General features: G+C 47.9%; 1 protein-coding gene across 1 annotated transcript in view; it reads right to left on the reverse strand.

The window, feature by feature from the left end:
* The window catches only part of LOC137424461 (putative helicase MOV-10), an 82,588-nt gene that overhangs the window by 23,884 nt on the left and 45,573 nt on the right, over positions 1 to 13,131 (reverse strand). Inside the window, exons 15-17 of the mRNA XM_068111935.2 lie at positions 12,234 to 12,342; positions 3,911 to 4,040; positions 1,686 to 1,880 (exon numbers count right to left, since the gene is read on the reverse strand). Of these exons, the coding sequence (XP_067968036.2) occupies positions 1,686 to 1,880; positions 3,911 to 4,040; positions 12,234 to 12,342 (434 nt within the window). The remainder of the gene's footprint in view (positions 1 to 1,685; positions 1,881 to 3,910; positions 4,041 to 12,233; positions 12,343 to 13,131) is intronic.

A 13,131-nucleotide genomic window follows, 5' to 3' on the forward strand; every position in this document is an offset into this window, starting at 1 on the left:
TAATGCTGCCATCACCATGCTTCATGGTAGGGATGGTGTTAGATTGGTGATGAGCTGTACTTTGTTTCCACCAGACGTAGCACTTTGCATTCAGGTCAAAGCGTTCAATTTTTTATCTCATCAGACCACAGAATCTTTTGCCTCGTGCTCTCAGTCTTTCACGTGTCTTTTGGCAAACTCCAGATGTTCTGTCATGTGCCTTTTTGTCCAGCTCTAGGAAGAATCTGGGTTGTTCAATATTCTTTCCATTTCCTAATGATGGAGCTCAATGTGCTCTTGGGAAACTTTCAAAACTCTATAAAATTATTTTACACCCTTCCCCAGATCTATGCCTCACAGTTCTACGGACAGTTCCTTGGACTTCAAGGCAGAGTTTCTGCTCTGACATGCATTGTTAACTGTGGGACCTTGTATAGAAAGGTGTTTCTCTTTACATCATGTCCAATCAATTGAATTGGCCACAGGTGTACTCCAATCAAGTTGTACAGATGTCTGAAGGATGATCAAAGGAAATTGGATGCACCTGAGCACAATTTGGAATGTAATATCAAAGGGGTTGAATACTTATTGACTCGATATTTCAGATTTTCATTTTGAATTTTGTAAAAAAATTCTAGAAAAAAATATCCACTTTCACATTATGTGGTACTAACAGAAGTACCCGGCATTGCCGGGCGGGGGAGGGGTGGGGGAGGGGAGGGGAACGGGGGGGGGGGGGAGCGAGCCCCTTGGCAAAGCGAGCGTTTTTTTTTTTCATAGCGTCATAGCGTCATAGCGTTCATAGCGTTCATAGCGTTTCATAGCGTCATAGCGATTTTTTTTTTCATAGCGTCATAGCGTTCATAGCGTCATAGTGTCATAGCGTTCATAGCGTCATATCGTTCATAGCGTCATAGCGTTCATAGCGTCATAGCGATTTTTTTTTTCATAGCGTCATAGCGGTCATAGCGTCATAGCATTTCATAGCGTCATAGCGATTATTTTTTTCATAGCGTCATAGCGTTCATAGCGTCATAGCGTTCATAGCGTCATAGCGTTCATAGCGTCATATCGTTCATAGCGTTCATAGCGTCATCACGTGATCGCTCTGAGCGAATCAGCGCCCACCTGCTCTGATTCCGTTGATTCCGTGCGCTGAGGTAAATATGAATAAAAAATATGGATCGTCAAATATTTTGAGTTCGGCCATGTTTGTCCCAGGCTCAATAGCCATGTCTATGCCAAATATCAAGCACGTAAGCCTCTCCGTTTAGGAGTCTATCGGTAACATTACACACACACACACACACACACACACACACACACACACACACACACACACACACACACACACACACACACACACACACACACACACACACACACACACACACACACACACACACACACACACACACACACACACTGTGTTTTATATATATAGATTATGTGTAGATCATTGACAAAAAAAAAATCTCAATTTAATCCATTTGAAATTCAGTTTTCAACACCAGATGTGAAAACGTCAAGGGGTGTGAATACTTTCCGAAAGCACTGTATAATTGAAGAAGAAATTGATCGATTAGAGTTGAGCCAATCTGAACTCGAGTGAATAGCGAGAGTGGTGAAGTTTGAGACGTTTTCCAGTTTGGCTGTACATAAAGGAAACAGAGAAGAGACTTTTGGATTTATGCTGTCTTACTCACCTGCTTACGGTATGGCGTGATTATGCCAACTTCCTTTGGTGAGAGTTTCGCACCACCTCCTTTTTTGGCCTTCTGGCAAAGCAGCTCTTTCAGGTAATAGAGAACTTGCTCTATTTCTCGAATATTGAAGAACGATGGGTTGCTCTCTTCCCGTTCATCTTTGCCAAGAATGCCATGGAAAATGATGGGAAATGCCTGTGGCAGATGGGATTTGTAAAACATTCAGAAGTAAATAAAACATGAGGAACTGAGAACCTGGGGCACCTCAGTTCAGTCATAAAACTGACTATATTATCTGAGTGTGATTTAATTTTTTTTTAAATGGAGAGATTAAAGAAGTTTATCAACAATAACAATAAACTGCTTTTTTAAACTCATCGCATATAACTTTGACAAACATTACTCTGCATGTAAAATAAATATTTGTATTTAATGTAAATGGAAGTTTAAACGTGGTGCCATTAACATTCTTGGATTAACTAGTATAGGATAAGAATGAATAACTAGTCTTGCTGGTGTTGATCTGTGTCACCAGACAAGTAGAGCGATGGATAAAATCAACAGGATATCGATCGAGGTATGCTAACAACCATGAGAAGCAAGGGGAAGCTGACATGTCAGGCCTTAACTCTTCATCGGAGCAAAGAGGCAGACAGGACATTTGAGGGTTTTTTTTTTTTTGATGTACCATACTCTTTACAGTGTTGGTGCTGCTGGAATAGTTTCTTGACAAGAGTTATACTGGGTGGTTTGCTATTGCCTTCCCAGCAATGTATGTACTCTATCCTTTTAAATGCTGAACACTAAGCAAGAAAGCAGCACGTACCATTTTTCAAGTCTTTGGTATTAGTCTGGCAGCTAAGCTAAATATAGCATAACAATTGTGCATTTTGGGAGGAAAGCACCAAATTTGGCACACTAGTAGACTATCATATTATGAAAAGATCTGGATATTGGGCCATCTCAGATTCAGAGATTTGATTTTTGCAAGATTTGCAAATTTTGCAGATTTGCAAGCTGAGATTGCAACGCCAGGGACGGACGACTCCTTCCTGCGAGCTGCCCACGACACCCGCACAAGAAGAGCTCATCAAATCACTGCAGTGGCACTGCACATCCTGCAACACCGTGCGTATGAATGCCACTGTATGACATATGCTGATGATGCAGAAGACCTGCCTGAGTTCGAAGACTGGTGTCACCAGAGAGGAGAAGACATTCCCAACTTTCAGTACTGGGCAACTGTGCTGGAACTAGAGATGTTGGAACTGGTCTACGTGCATTCTCTGCGGCAGGCTTCATTCACGATGTACCTTGATGCCCTGACGGAACTGGTCCCATGGTTCCATGCCTTAGACCACACACACTATGCCAGGTGGGTCCCCGTTCACCTGAGGGACATGGTTGCACTCCCAATGAAGCACCCAGATGTAGCCAGAGAATTCAGGGCTGGCAACTTCACTGTACAGAAGACGAAGAAGGTGTTCTCTTCGATCCCAATCGACCAGGCGCATGAACAGAATAACGCCTGCATCAAAGGAGATGGTGGAACAGTCGGCCTCACTGACAACCCAAGTGCCCTGCGGCGTTGGATGATTGCCGGGCCAGAAGTTGCTAGGGCCATAGAAGAGTTCCAAGATGGCCATCAACACTGGGGGAGGCGAGAGGACACACGTCATCACGACCAGACACCAAGTGTGCAGACCTCTTTCGCCAAGGATGTCAGCGCCGTTGTCAGCGTCATAGAAGAGCTTGGCAACCCCTTTGAGGAAGAGAGCATGGATCTGGTTGTCCTTGACACAAAGGAAATTACAGGTCCTGCTGCAGTTGAGACTGTCAGTAATGTGAAGAAGATTGGCCAAGAGCAGTTCCAGGCTTTCACCAGAGAATGCCTGGTGGAAAGGACCAAGCCAATTGATGATGCAATTCGTCGGAACAAGCTGAAGGTGTCATTTTGGAAAATGGCTGCCACAGCCATCAAGGGCTGAATTTGAGATGGCCCAATATACAAATCTGTTCACAATAGAATAGTCTACTAGTGTGCCAAATTTGGTGCTTTCCTCACAAAATGCACAATTGTTATGCTAAGTTGCCCCACTATATGCCTCGGCCAGAGTTCAAACCTCTGACCTCCGAGACTCAGAGTGGACACTCAAACCATTACACCACCGAGTCTGGTGGGATCAGGATAGCTTCACTTAATTTCGCAAGACAAGTGCACACACCTTCTTCAATGCTGCTTTTGGAAGACGCTCCCAATTGCAGAAGGAATTGCGAAGAATCTCATCAGCACAAGCTTTAAGTTCGTCGTCATAGAACATCATGTTTGGAACCTTAAGAATATCAGGGTGAGATCTGGGGAAAAACAAATATCAATCCATATGAACCTATTAGTATTAGTATAGCTTTTGGCTTGATATGACAATATTAGACATATAGTCAATGTAAATACACAAATTAAAGGCTCTTAACCCTGATGGCAAATTAGGCAGTCACTATTTTGATGAGCTACGACGAAAAGAAGCAAATTTTTGAGAGGGATGGGGTGGTTTAACGGGTATAGAAAAGATCATGTGTTACGGGGTACTCCCCTATCGAGTCCCCGGCAGAAAGATGTGTTGTCCTTGTGTGAAAACCAGCCAATCAACCAACGAGTCCACACCAAGGGATACGAACAAACCACAATATATTATAACACTTCAAACCCACAATATTTTATCACACTTCAAACACCATATAATTCATATCGACAGGTGGTACCACCTTATTGAGTCCCTTAACCCCCATACTCACGGCCCTTTCCCCCAATGTCTCTGTACTCCTCCATAACCCTCCCACAGCCGCGGACTGGTGGGTTGCACAGTCGTCCCTGGCAGCCCGCCGGAGAGAAACGCCTGGTCGACGCGCCGCCAAAAACCCGGTCACGGCCGGTGATGCGCGTGGCGAAAGTGGCGGTCGGCTTTCTCTCACTGCTCGGTCGGGAGCTGCAATCCGACCACGTTTCACTGCTCGGTCAGGAGCGGCAATCAGAACACGCCTCACTGCTCTGTCGGGAGCTGCAATCCGAACACGTTTCACTGCTCGGTCGGGAGCGGCAATCAGAACACGTCTCACTGCTCCGTCTGGAGCTGCAATCCGAACACGTTTCACTGCTCGGTCAGGAGCGGCAATCAGAACACGTCTCACTGCTCCGTCGGGAGCTGCAATCCGAACACGTTTCACTGCTTGGTCGGGAGCGGCAATCAGAACACGTCTCGCCGTTTTCTCTTCACTCCACCCCTTTTCTCCGCTCCACCGCTTCCGGTCTCGATCCGGATTTCCGGCCACATTTCACCAGGAGGGCTTTTAATTCTTCGACCCACAACAACCCTGTCCCATAAGTCACCATAAGCATAATATCTAGGATACTTCGAACCAACAACAGTAATCATAACAATCATCATTAGGGCCGAATACGTAACACTTCCCCCCCTCAAGAAAGAAAGTTGGAACACCGCGAAAACTTTCTTTGCATGCCCTCTTTGAACAGGCAAAAGTAAATTCACAACCCAAATCAGCAATCCCTGGGGGCAACAATATTCAACCTTCCCCAAAAATAGAGCAACAAAATTTTACACAACCCCCAGAACTTTCCCAAAGCTAATTCCCTCTGGACCAAGCGTCAACAACTTCTAGTTTCTCTTGAATGAAGCTTAAGGGGTGGTGACCAAAACCCCAACGTTAAACAACTTGATAGCACTTTTTTCGGGAGGCCAAGCTGAGTATTCACTACATGGACGCCTTTAAGAACGTGGCGTTCACGGTTAGTCCGTGTAGGAGTCTGGGCTCGGCGGCTCCGCCGTATTTAGTGCTTCAACTTCTCAGGACTCCTAACAGTTACGGTGGGACCACTTGTCACAGTAGTCGCCTGAATGGCGGTCTCCTTCTCGGCCAGTGCTCTGACAATCATTCTTTCGGGAGATGCCGTAACTCTGGGAGCCTCCATAGTAATATCGGCTGCTGCCACCACCAAAACTACCGCCAAGTTGTCCTCTTCTGTAGACCTCCCGACGCCTACGAAATGCCTTCCCTACTGTTATGGTCCGACCCTCCAAATCCTTACCATTCCAATTCTTCTCTGCCTCTCTGGCGTCTTTTGTGCTTGCAAACTCGACAAAACCGAACCCTCTTGACTGTTGCATTTCCCTGTCTTTTACCAACCGCACTTCCACAAGCAGCCCATATCTGTTGAAGACAGAGGTCAGAACTTCCTCCCCTGTTTTGAAGTTCAGTCCCCCTACAAATAACTTGGTACTTGTGTCGCCATCCCGAGCTGGTGGGGTGTTATTTTCCCTGCTGGGCTCTTTACCAACCCTCGGGTTACCATAACCTTGACCCCCGGCCAAATCATTCCCGATAACCACAGATACTCCCTCTACAGGAAGCGTGGCTTGTAAACCAATGGTGACCGGACCTGACACCAAGTCAGACTCCAAATGGATGACATGAAGTGGAGCACTAACACAGCCACCGATCCCTTGTAACCGAACACTATCACCAGTTGCTGTACTCTTCGACAATGGCAAAATGCCTTCAAGCATTAAGGATTGATGTGCTCCTGTGTCCCTCAATACCCTAACAGGTTTCTGGTTAGTTGAGTCGCCATCCAGTGATACCAACCCCTCTGAAATTAAAGGTTTGTAGCCCTCCTGAACAAGGTCGCTCCGGGATGCCGTAACTTTGACCAGGGAACCTGCACAAGGCTCTGCTCTCCAAGAACGATTTCTCGCACTTGCCAATGCATTCGGAGTCGTGCTAGTCCGATTCCATTCTGGGTTTTCCCTTTTCATGAGGTAACAACTGGACATCAAGTGTCCAGGTTTCCGGCAAAAGGCGCAAGTAGGCCCGGAGGGGAACCTCATGGTCTGTCTCGAGCCCCCCAGAAGATAAGGTGGTCTCGGGCCCATAGTCTTCTGATTTCAAAAAGTGGTGGTATCAGAGTGGTCCCCATAATCTTCTCGAGGCCGCCCCCATGCCTTGTCGTTCTCCGCACCGGATGTACCGTAGCTCCCTGGTTTAAATCTAGGCGAGGGGTTAGGTTTATGGAACCCCATCCTGTGTGTTAAGGCATAGTCATCTGCCATGGTTGCCGCCTCATACAACTTTGGTACCTTCCTTTCCTCCAGGTATATTTTAATGTCCTCGTGGACACACTGTTGGAATTCCTCCACCAGGATCAATTGTCGCAATAGTTCGAAGTCTTTCCCGACATCTTTTGAATCACACCACCTATCAAACATGGTTTCCTTCACTCTGGCAAATTCCACATGGGTCTCACTCTCCCTCCTCCTGGAATTCCGGAATTTTTACCGGTAAGCTTCCGGGACCAATTCATAAGCTTTGAGAAGGTGTTTTTTTAATACCTCATACTCTGCACACTGGTCAATCGGTAAAGCCGAATAAATCTCTTGAGCTTTACCCACCAGAACACTTTGCACTAGTATGGACCAGTACTCCTCAGGCCAGTTTAACTGTCGAGCCACTTTCTCAAAGTGGGGAAAAAACTTGGCTACCTCCTTCTCATTGAAGGGTGGGACCAGCCTCACATGTCTGCCAACATCCCAGGTGTTCTGACTAGGTGTCGAACCAGCTGGCATGGATGGTACCTCTCCCCCGTTCTCTTATTAACTCCAGCTGCTTGATTTTAATTTCCTGCTGAAGCTCCATGTCACGTTCCTTTAACTCCCTTTCGGCTCTTCTTTCCTCCGCTCTTTCCCCTGCTCTTCTTTCCTCGAGGTCTCGGTCCTGTTCTATTCTTTCCTTCTCTGCCTTCCTTTCCTCTGCTTTTAACCTTTCCTGGCTCTGCAGTTGCATCGCCAGTTTCCGGAGCTCCACATTTTCTTGTTCCTCGGGTAACCAATCCAAGGCTACCTCTGTCCATATGCCCTGTCCCACCAGAGCTTCTATCACCAATGTATGCATCTCTGCTTTCTTCATATTAACTCGGACCTCCAAGTTAAAATGTCTGGCCAATATGAAGAGTTCCGATTTTTTTTAACGCTTGGAACTGTGCCTCACTAGGGGACGCCGCAAACTTTTCTGCATCAAACACCATGGTGACTATTCGTCAGCACCTGTTAACCTTCACACAAAAATTTTCCAACAAACAAAACAAAAGTTTTTTTTGTTGTTGTTGTTGTTTGTTTTTGGGAAAAATTTGGGAATTTGGAAAAAGTTCCAAACGTGGGAATTCTTTCCTGGACTAAATTTAGGAATTTTTCAGATCCCGGACGCAGACCCAATTGCGAGTCCACGAATATCAATTGGACGAGCCCCCAATTTCTGTTACGGGGTCCTCCCCTATCGAGTCCCCAGCAGAAAGATGTGTTGTCCTTGTGTGAAAACCAGCCAATCAACCAACGAGTCCACACCAAGGGATACGAACAAACCACAATATATTATAACACTTCAAACCCACAATATTTTATCACACTTCAAACACCATATAATTCATATCTACAGGTGGTACCACCTTATTGAGTCCCTTAACCCCCAAACTCACGGCCCTTTCCCCCAATGTCTCTGTACTCCTCCATAACCCTCCCACAGCCGCGGACTGGTGGGTTGCACAGTCGTCCCTGGCAGCCCGCCGGAGAGAAATGCCTGGTCGACGCGCCGCCAAAAACCCCATCACGGCCGGTGATGCGCGTGGTGAAAGTGGCGGTCGGCTTTCTCTCACTGCTCGGTCGGGAGCTGCAATCCGACCACGTTTCACTGCTCGGTCAGGAGCGGCAATCAGAACACGCCTCACTGCTCCGTCAGGAGCTGCAATCCGAACACGTTTCACTGCTCGGTCGGGAGCGGCAATCAGAACACGTCTCACTGCTCCGTCGGGAGCTGCAATCCGAACACGTTTCACTGCTCGGTCGGGAGCGGCAATCAGAACACGTCTCGCCGTTTTCTCTTCGCTCCACCCCTTTTCTCCACTCCACCGCTTCCAGTCTCGATCCGGATTTCCGGCCACATTTCACCAAGAGGGCTTTTAATTCTTCGACCCACAACAACCCTGTCCCATAAGTCACCATAAGCATAATATCTAGGATACTTCGAACCAACAACAGTAATCATAACAATCATCATTAGGGCCGAATACGTAACACATGGTTTTGCATGGGGGGGGATGACTTGAGATGGTGGTGAACAGCTTCTTGAAGACCTGGAGGGAAGAACAAGATTGAAGAGAATGTGGAAGGTGGTTCCACAGGTGGGGGAAAAAGAGAGGCACAAGTGAGTGGAGGTGATCAGTGGTTTTTTATTTTGGCTGTTTCACCAAGAGGTGGTTGCTGGCAAACCTCGTGCATCCTGCACATACCTGTGAGGAGGTTTAGGGGGGACAACGTGAGAAGGCAGAGGGTGCAAGTCCAAGAAAGAGGTGGAAGAAGACATAGAGACCACCGAACTGTCGGCGATAATGAAGTGATTGGCCCATAGAGTCAGCTTCATCGCAATAAATTCCAATGATCTTGAAAGCCTTTTTTTGTACGGTGTCAAGCAGAGCAAGCTGTGCAGTACTCCATCAAGCCGTGGATGAAAGTCTTGTAGGTGGATAGAAGCTCAGGTGAGCCAAGGAAGAACTTTGCTTGATTTAGGATGCCCAAGTCTGGCTTTGGAGGCCGACTTTGAAATGTGGCTTGGCCAAGAGAGATCATTGCTGCAGGAGAGACCCAAGAGTTTGAGTGACTGAACCGCTTCGACAGGGTTGTTGAGAAAGTAGATGGGAGGGTTTGTGTTAAGGTATTTTAGGAGAGCGAGGGACAGAGCGAGAGACAGAGCGAGAGACAGAGCGAGAGACAGAGCGAGAGACAGAGCGAGAGACAGAGCGAGAGACAGAGCGAGAGACAGAGCGAGAGACAGAGCGAGAGACAGAGCGAGAGACAGAGCGAGAGACAGAGCGAGAGACAGAGCGAGAGACAGAGCGAGAGACAGAGCGAGAGACAGAGCGAGAGACAGAGCGAGAGACAGAGCGAGAGACAGAGCGAGAGACAGAGCGAGAGACAGAGCGAGAGACAGAGCGAGAGACAGAGCGAGAGACAGAGCGAGAGACAGAGCGAGAGACAGAGCGAGAGACAGAGCGAGAGACAGAGCGAGAGACAGAGCGAGAGACAGAGCGAGAGACAGAGCGAGAGACAGAGCGAGAGACAGAGCGAGAGACAGAGCGAGAGACAGAGCGAGAGACAGAGCGAGAGACAGAGCGAGAGACAGAGCGAGAGACAGAGCGAGAGTGAGACAGAGCGAGAGTGAGACAGAGCGAGAGTGAGACAGAGCGAGAGTGAGACAGAGCGAGAGTGAGACAGTGAGAGAGTGAGACAGTGAGAGAGAGAGACAGAGAGCGAGAGACAGAGAGCGAGAGACAGAGAGCGAGAGACAGAGAGCGAGAGACAGAGAGCGAGAGACAGAGAGCGAGAGACGGAGAGCGAGAGACGGAGAGCGAGAGACGGAGAGCGAGAGACGGAGAGCGAGAGACGGAGAGCGAGAGACGGAGAGCGAGAGACGGAGAGCGAGAGACGGAGAGCGAGAGACGGAGAGCGAGAGACGGAGAGCGAGAGACGGAGAGCGAGAGACGGAGAGCGAGAGACGGAGAGCGAGAGACGGAGAGCGAGAGACGGAGAGCGAGAGACGGAGAGCGAGAGACGGAGAGCGAGAGACGGAGAGCGAGAGACGGAGAGCGAGAGACGGAGAGCGAGAGACGGAGAGCGAGAGACGGAGATCGAGAGACGGAGAGCGAGAGACAGAGAGCGAGAGACAGAGAGCGAGAGACAGAGAGCGAGAGACAGAGAGCGAGAGACAGAGAGCGAGAGACAGAGAGCGAGAGACAGAGCGAGAGACGGAGAGCGAGAGACGGAGAGCGAGAGACGGAGAGCGAGAGACGGAGAGCGAGAGACGGAGAGCGAGAGACGGAGAGCGAGAGACGGAGAGCGAGAGACGGAGAGCGAGAGACGGAGAGCGAGAGACGGAGAGCGAGAGACGGAGAGCGAGAGACGGAGAGCGAGAGACGGAGAGCGAGAGACGGAGAGCGAGAGACGGAGAGCGAGAGACGGAGAGCGAGAGACGGAGAGCGAGAGACAGAGAGTGAGAGACAGAGAGAGTGAGAGACAGAGACAGAGACAGAGAGTGATAGACAGAGAGAGAGAGAGAGACAGAGACAGAGACAGAGCATGTAGGAGATTGCTCAGAATTGAAAGACATAATCCAAGTGGTGTTTAACCAGTTTGTGATTTTGTCAATTTTTAAAGAGAGGGAAAAAGCTGCAGCCTGTCTGTCTGAAGGATGACGGATGACACGGTAGAGAGTGGAGTCATCAGCAGAGATAAACAAGAATTTTCAGAGAGTCAGTGAGATAATTGATGAAGATTAGGAATAGGATAGGGCCGAGAACACTGCCTTGGGATACTCCAGCTTTGACAGGGAGAGGAGATGAAAGAATTCCTTTGAGAGCCACGCGTTGTCTACAAAAGTTGAGGAAGTCAGTAAGCCAAGTGTGGAGTTGGCCTTTGATTATATCAGCAGACATCTTGAAGAGCAAGGCAGGATGCCAGACTATCAAAAGCTTGAGATATGCCAAGAGAAATGGCTCTGATCTCATGGACGATATTGAAGGCCTCCATGCATTGTGGGAAAGCAGAAAGCAGCATGTCCAAGTTAGATTCCCCATAACCTTGCTTGTAATTGGAAGCAGGCTAATAGGCCCATAGTTAAGAGGATCCGTTTTTACATCATGTTTATGGATTCCAGTGATGTTGGCTAACTTCCGGGCAGACGGAAACTGCCTCAGATAAAATTATCACGTGAACAAAGCGTGATAATTGCTGGTGTTGGCTTAGCGGTTAGGGTGCTGGCTTGGGATCCTAAGATCCTGGGTTCGAATCCCGGTCGATCGCCGAATTAACGCCAGGGGGGTTGACTCAGCCTGTCATCCTTCCGAGGTCGGCAAATTGAGTACCAGCTTGCCGGGATGAATGATCACGGTGTGTACCCCGGTTTAGAATAGGTACACCGTATCCCTGCGCATCATAAGAGCGTGACCAAGGGTTGGCGTCAGGAAGGGCATCCGGCCATAAAAAACACATTGCCTCAAACAGGGAACCATGATTGTCATGGGGCCCGCAAGGCTAACCCCCGCTCTAGCGGGGGAAATGACCTTAAAACGATCATTCATTCATTCATTCATTCAACAAAGCAGAAAGAGGATGAACAAGAGCGGATGACAAGGTTTTTAGGACACAAGCATTGATGCCACCTGGGCCTGTTGCATATTTTGAGTCGAGGTTTGCCAGAAACGTCCCTACCTTCTCAAGTGGAGAATAGGAGCGGTTGAGTATGAGAGGGTAGGGTAGCATGTGTGAGGGATTTGGTACACAAGTATTGGAAGCAAACACAGGATTGAGAGTTCAGCCTTGATTTTGGCCAGATGGTGTTTTTTGGCCTTCTTGGGAGTGGACACAAACTTGTTCTGGGCTTTTTGGAATTTACTTAAGTTGGAGCAACTTTGATGAATGCGAATAAACGTACCTGTAGTTGTTCAGCAGTTTTGTAACAAACTTGATGTCGTAAGCTGATTCTTCCTCCCTGCGCTGGTACAGTGGGTTAGACGTCATGAGTCTCTCCAGCAGAGACATTTCTGCACCCAAAAGAAAACAATTAATTCATAATGATTACAGATTCGTGATCTTGGTAAAAGCACAAAAGTAACACAAGCCGAAAGGGAAGTGTTTGGGCCCAATTTTAACCATGAAGTGACTATTCATGAATCAATGCTGATGGATCAAATATACCTTCCTGGGGCAGAGGGTATTCTGGGGTGTGACACTGCAATGTAAATGGACTGGAATTGTTGGATGCATTTGATTTTTACAGTGACAATAATTAATGGATACACTTGTAATCGATCGACTATAATAAATCGAGGTTTTGTGGCTGCAGCTGTGTCAGCAATATTCATTTGTCGATTGGTCGTGGCACTGACCAATTGGGTGTGTCCATTTTTCCCAGCATCGTTATTCGTGTCTATTGTTATCGCATCTGTCTGTCAGCAAACAATGGTCCATCTATGTGGTGCGGCCAATCACATGCTTTCCTCACCTCGTGTTTCCTCACCCCTCAGCGGTGATTACAATGTTGGTGATTACGGTGCGGCATCTTTATCACATTCTTTCCTCACCTCATGTTTCATCACCTCTCAGTCATGATTGCCGTATTGGTGATTACGGTGCGGCAGCTTTATCACATGCTTTCCTCACCTCGTGTTTCCTCACCTCGTGTTTCCTCACCTCTCAGCGGTGATTGTAATATTGGCGATTATGGTCCGGCATCTTTATCACATGCTTTCCTCACCTCGTGTTTCCTCACCTAGTGTTTCCTCACCTCTCAGCGGTGATTGTAATATTGGTGATTACGGTGCGGCATCTTT

This window comes from Myxine glutinosa, chromosome 4, assembly GCF_964187855.1.
Source record: "Myxine glutinosa chromosome 4, kmMyxGlut1.1, whole genome shotgun sequence".
Taxonomy (NCBI): Eukaryota; Metazoa; Chordata; class Myxini; order Myxiniformes; family Myxinidae; genus Myxine; species Myxine glutinosa.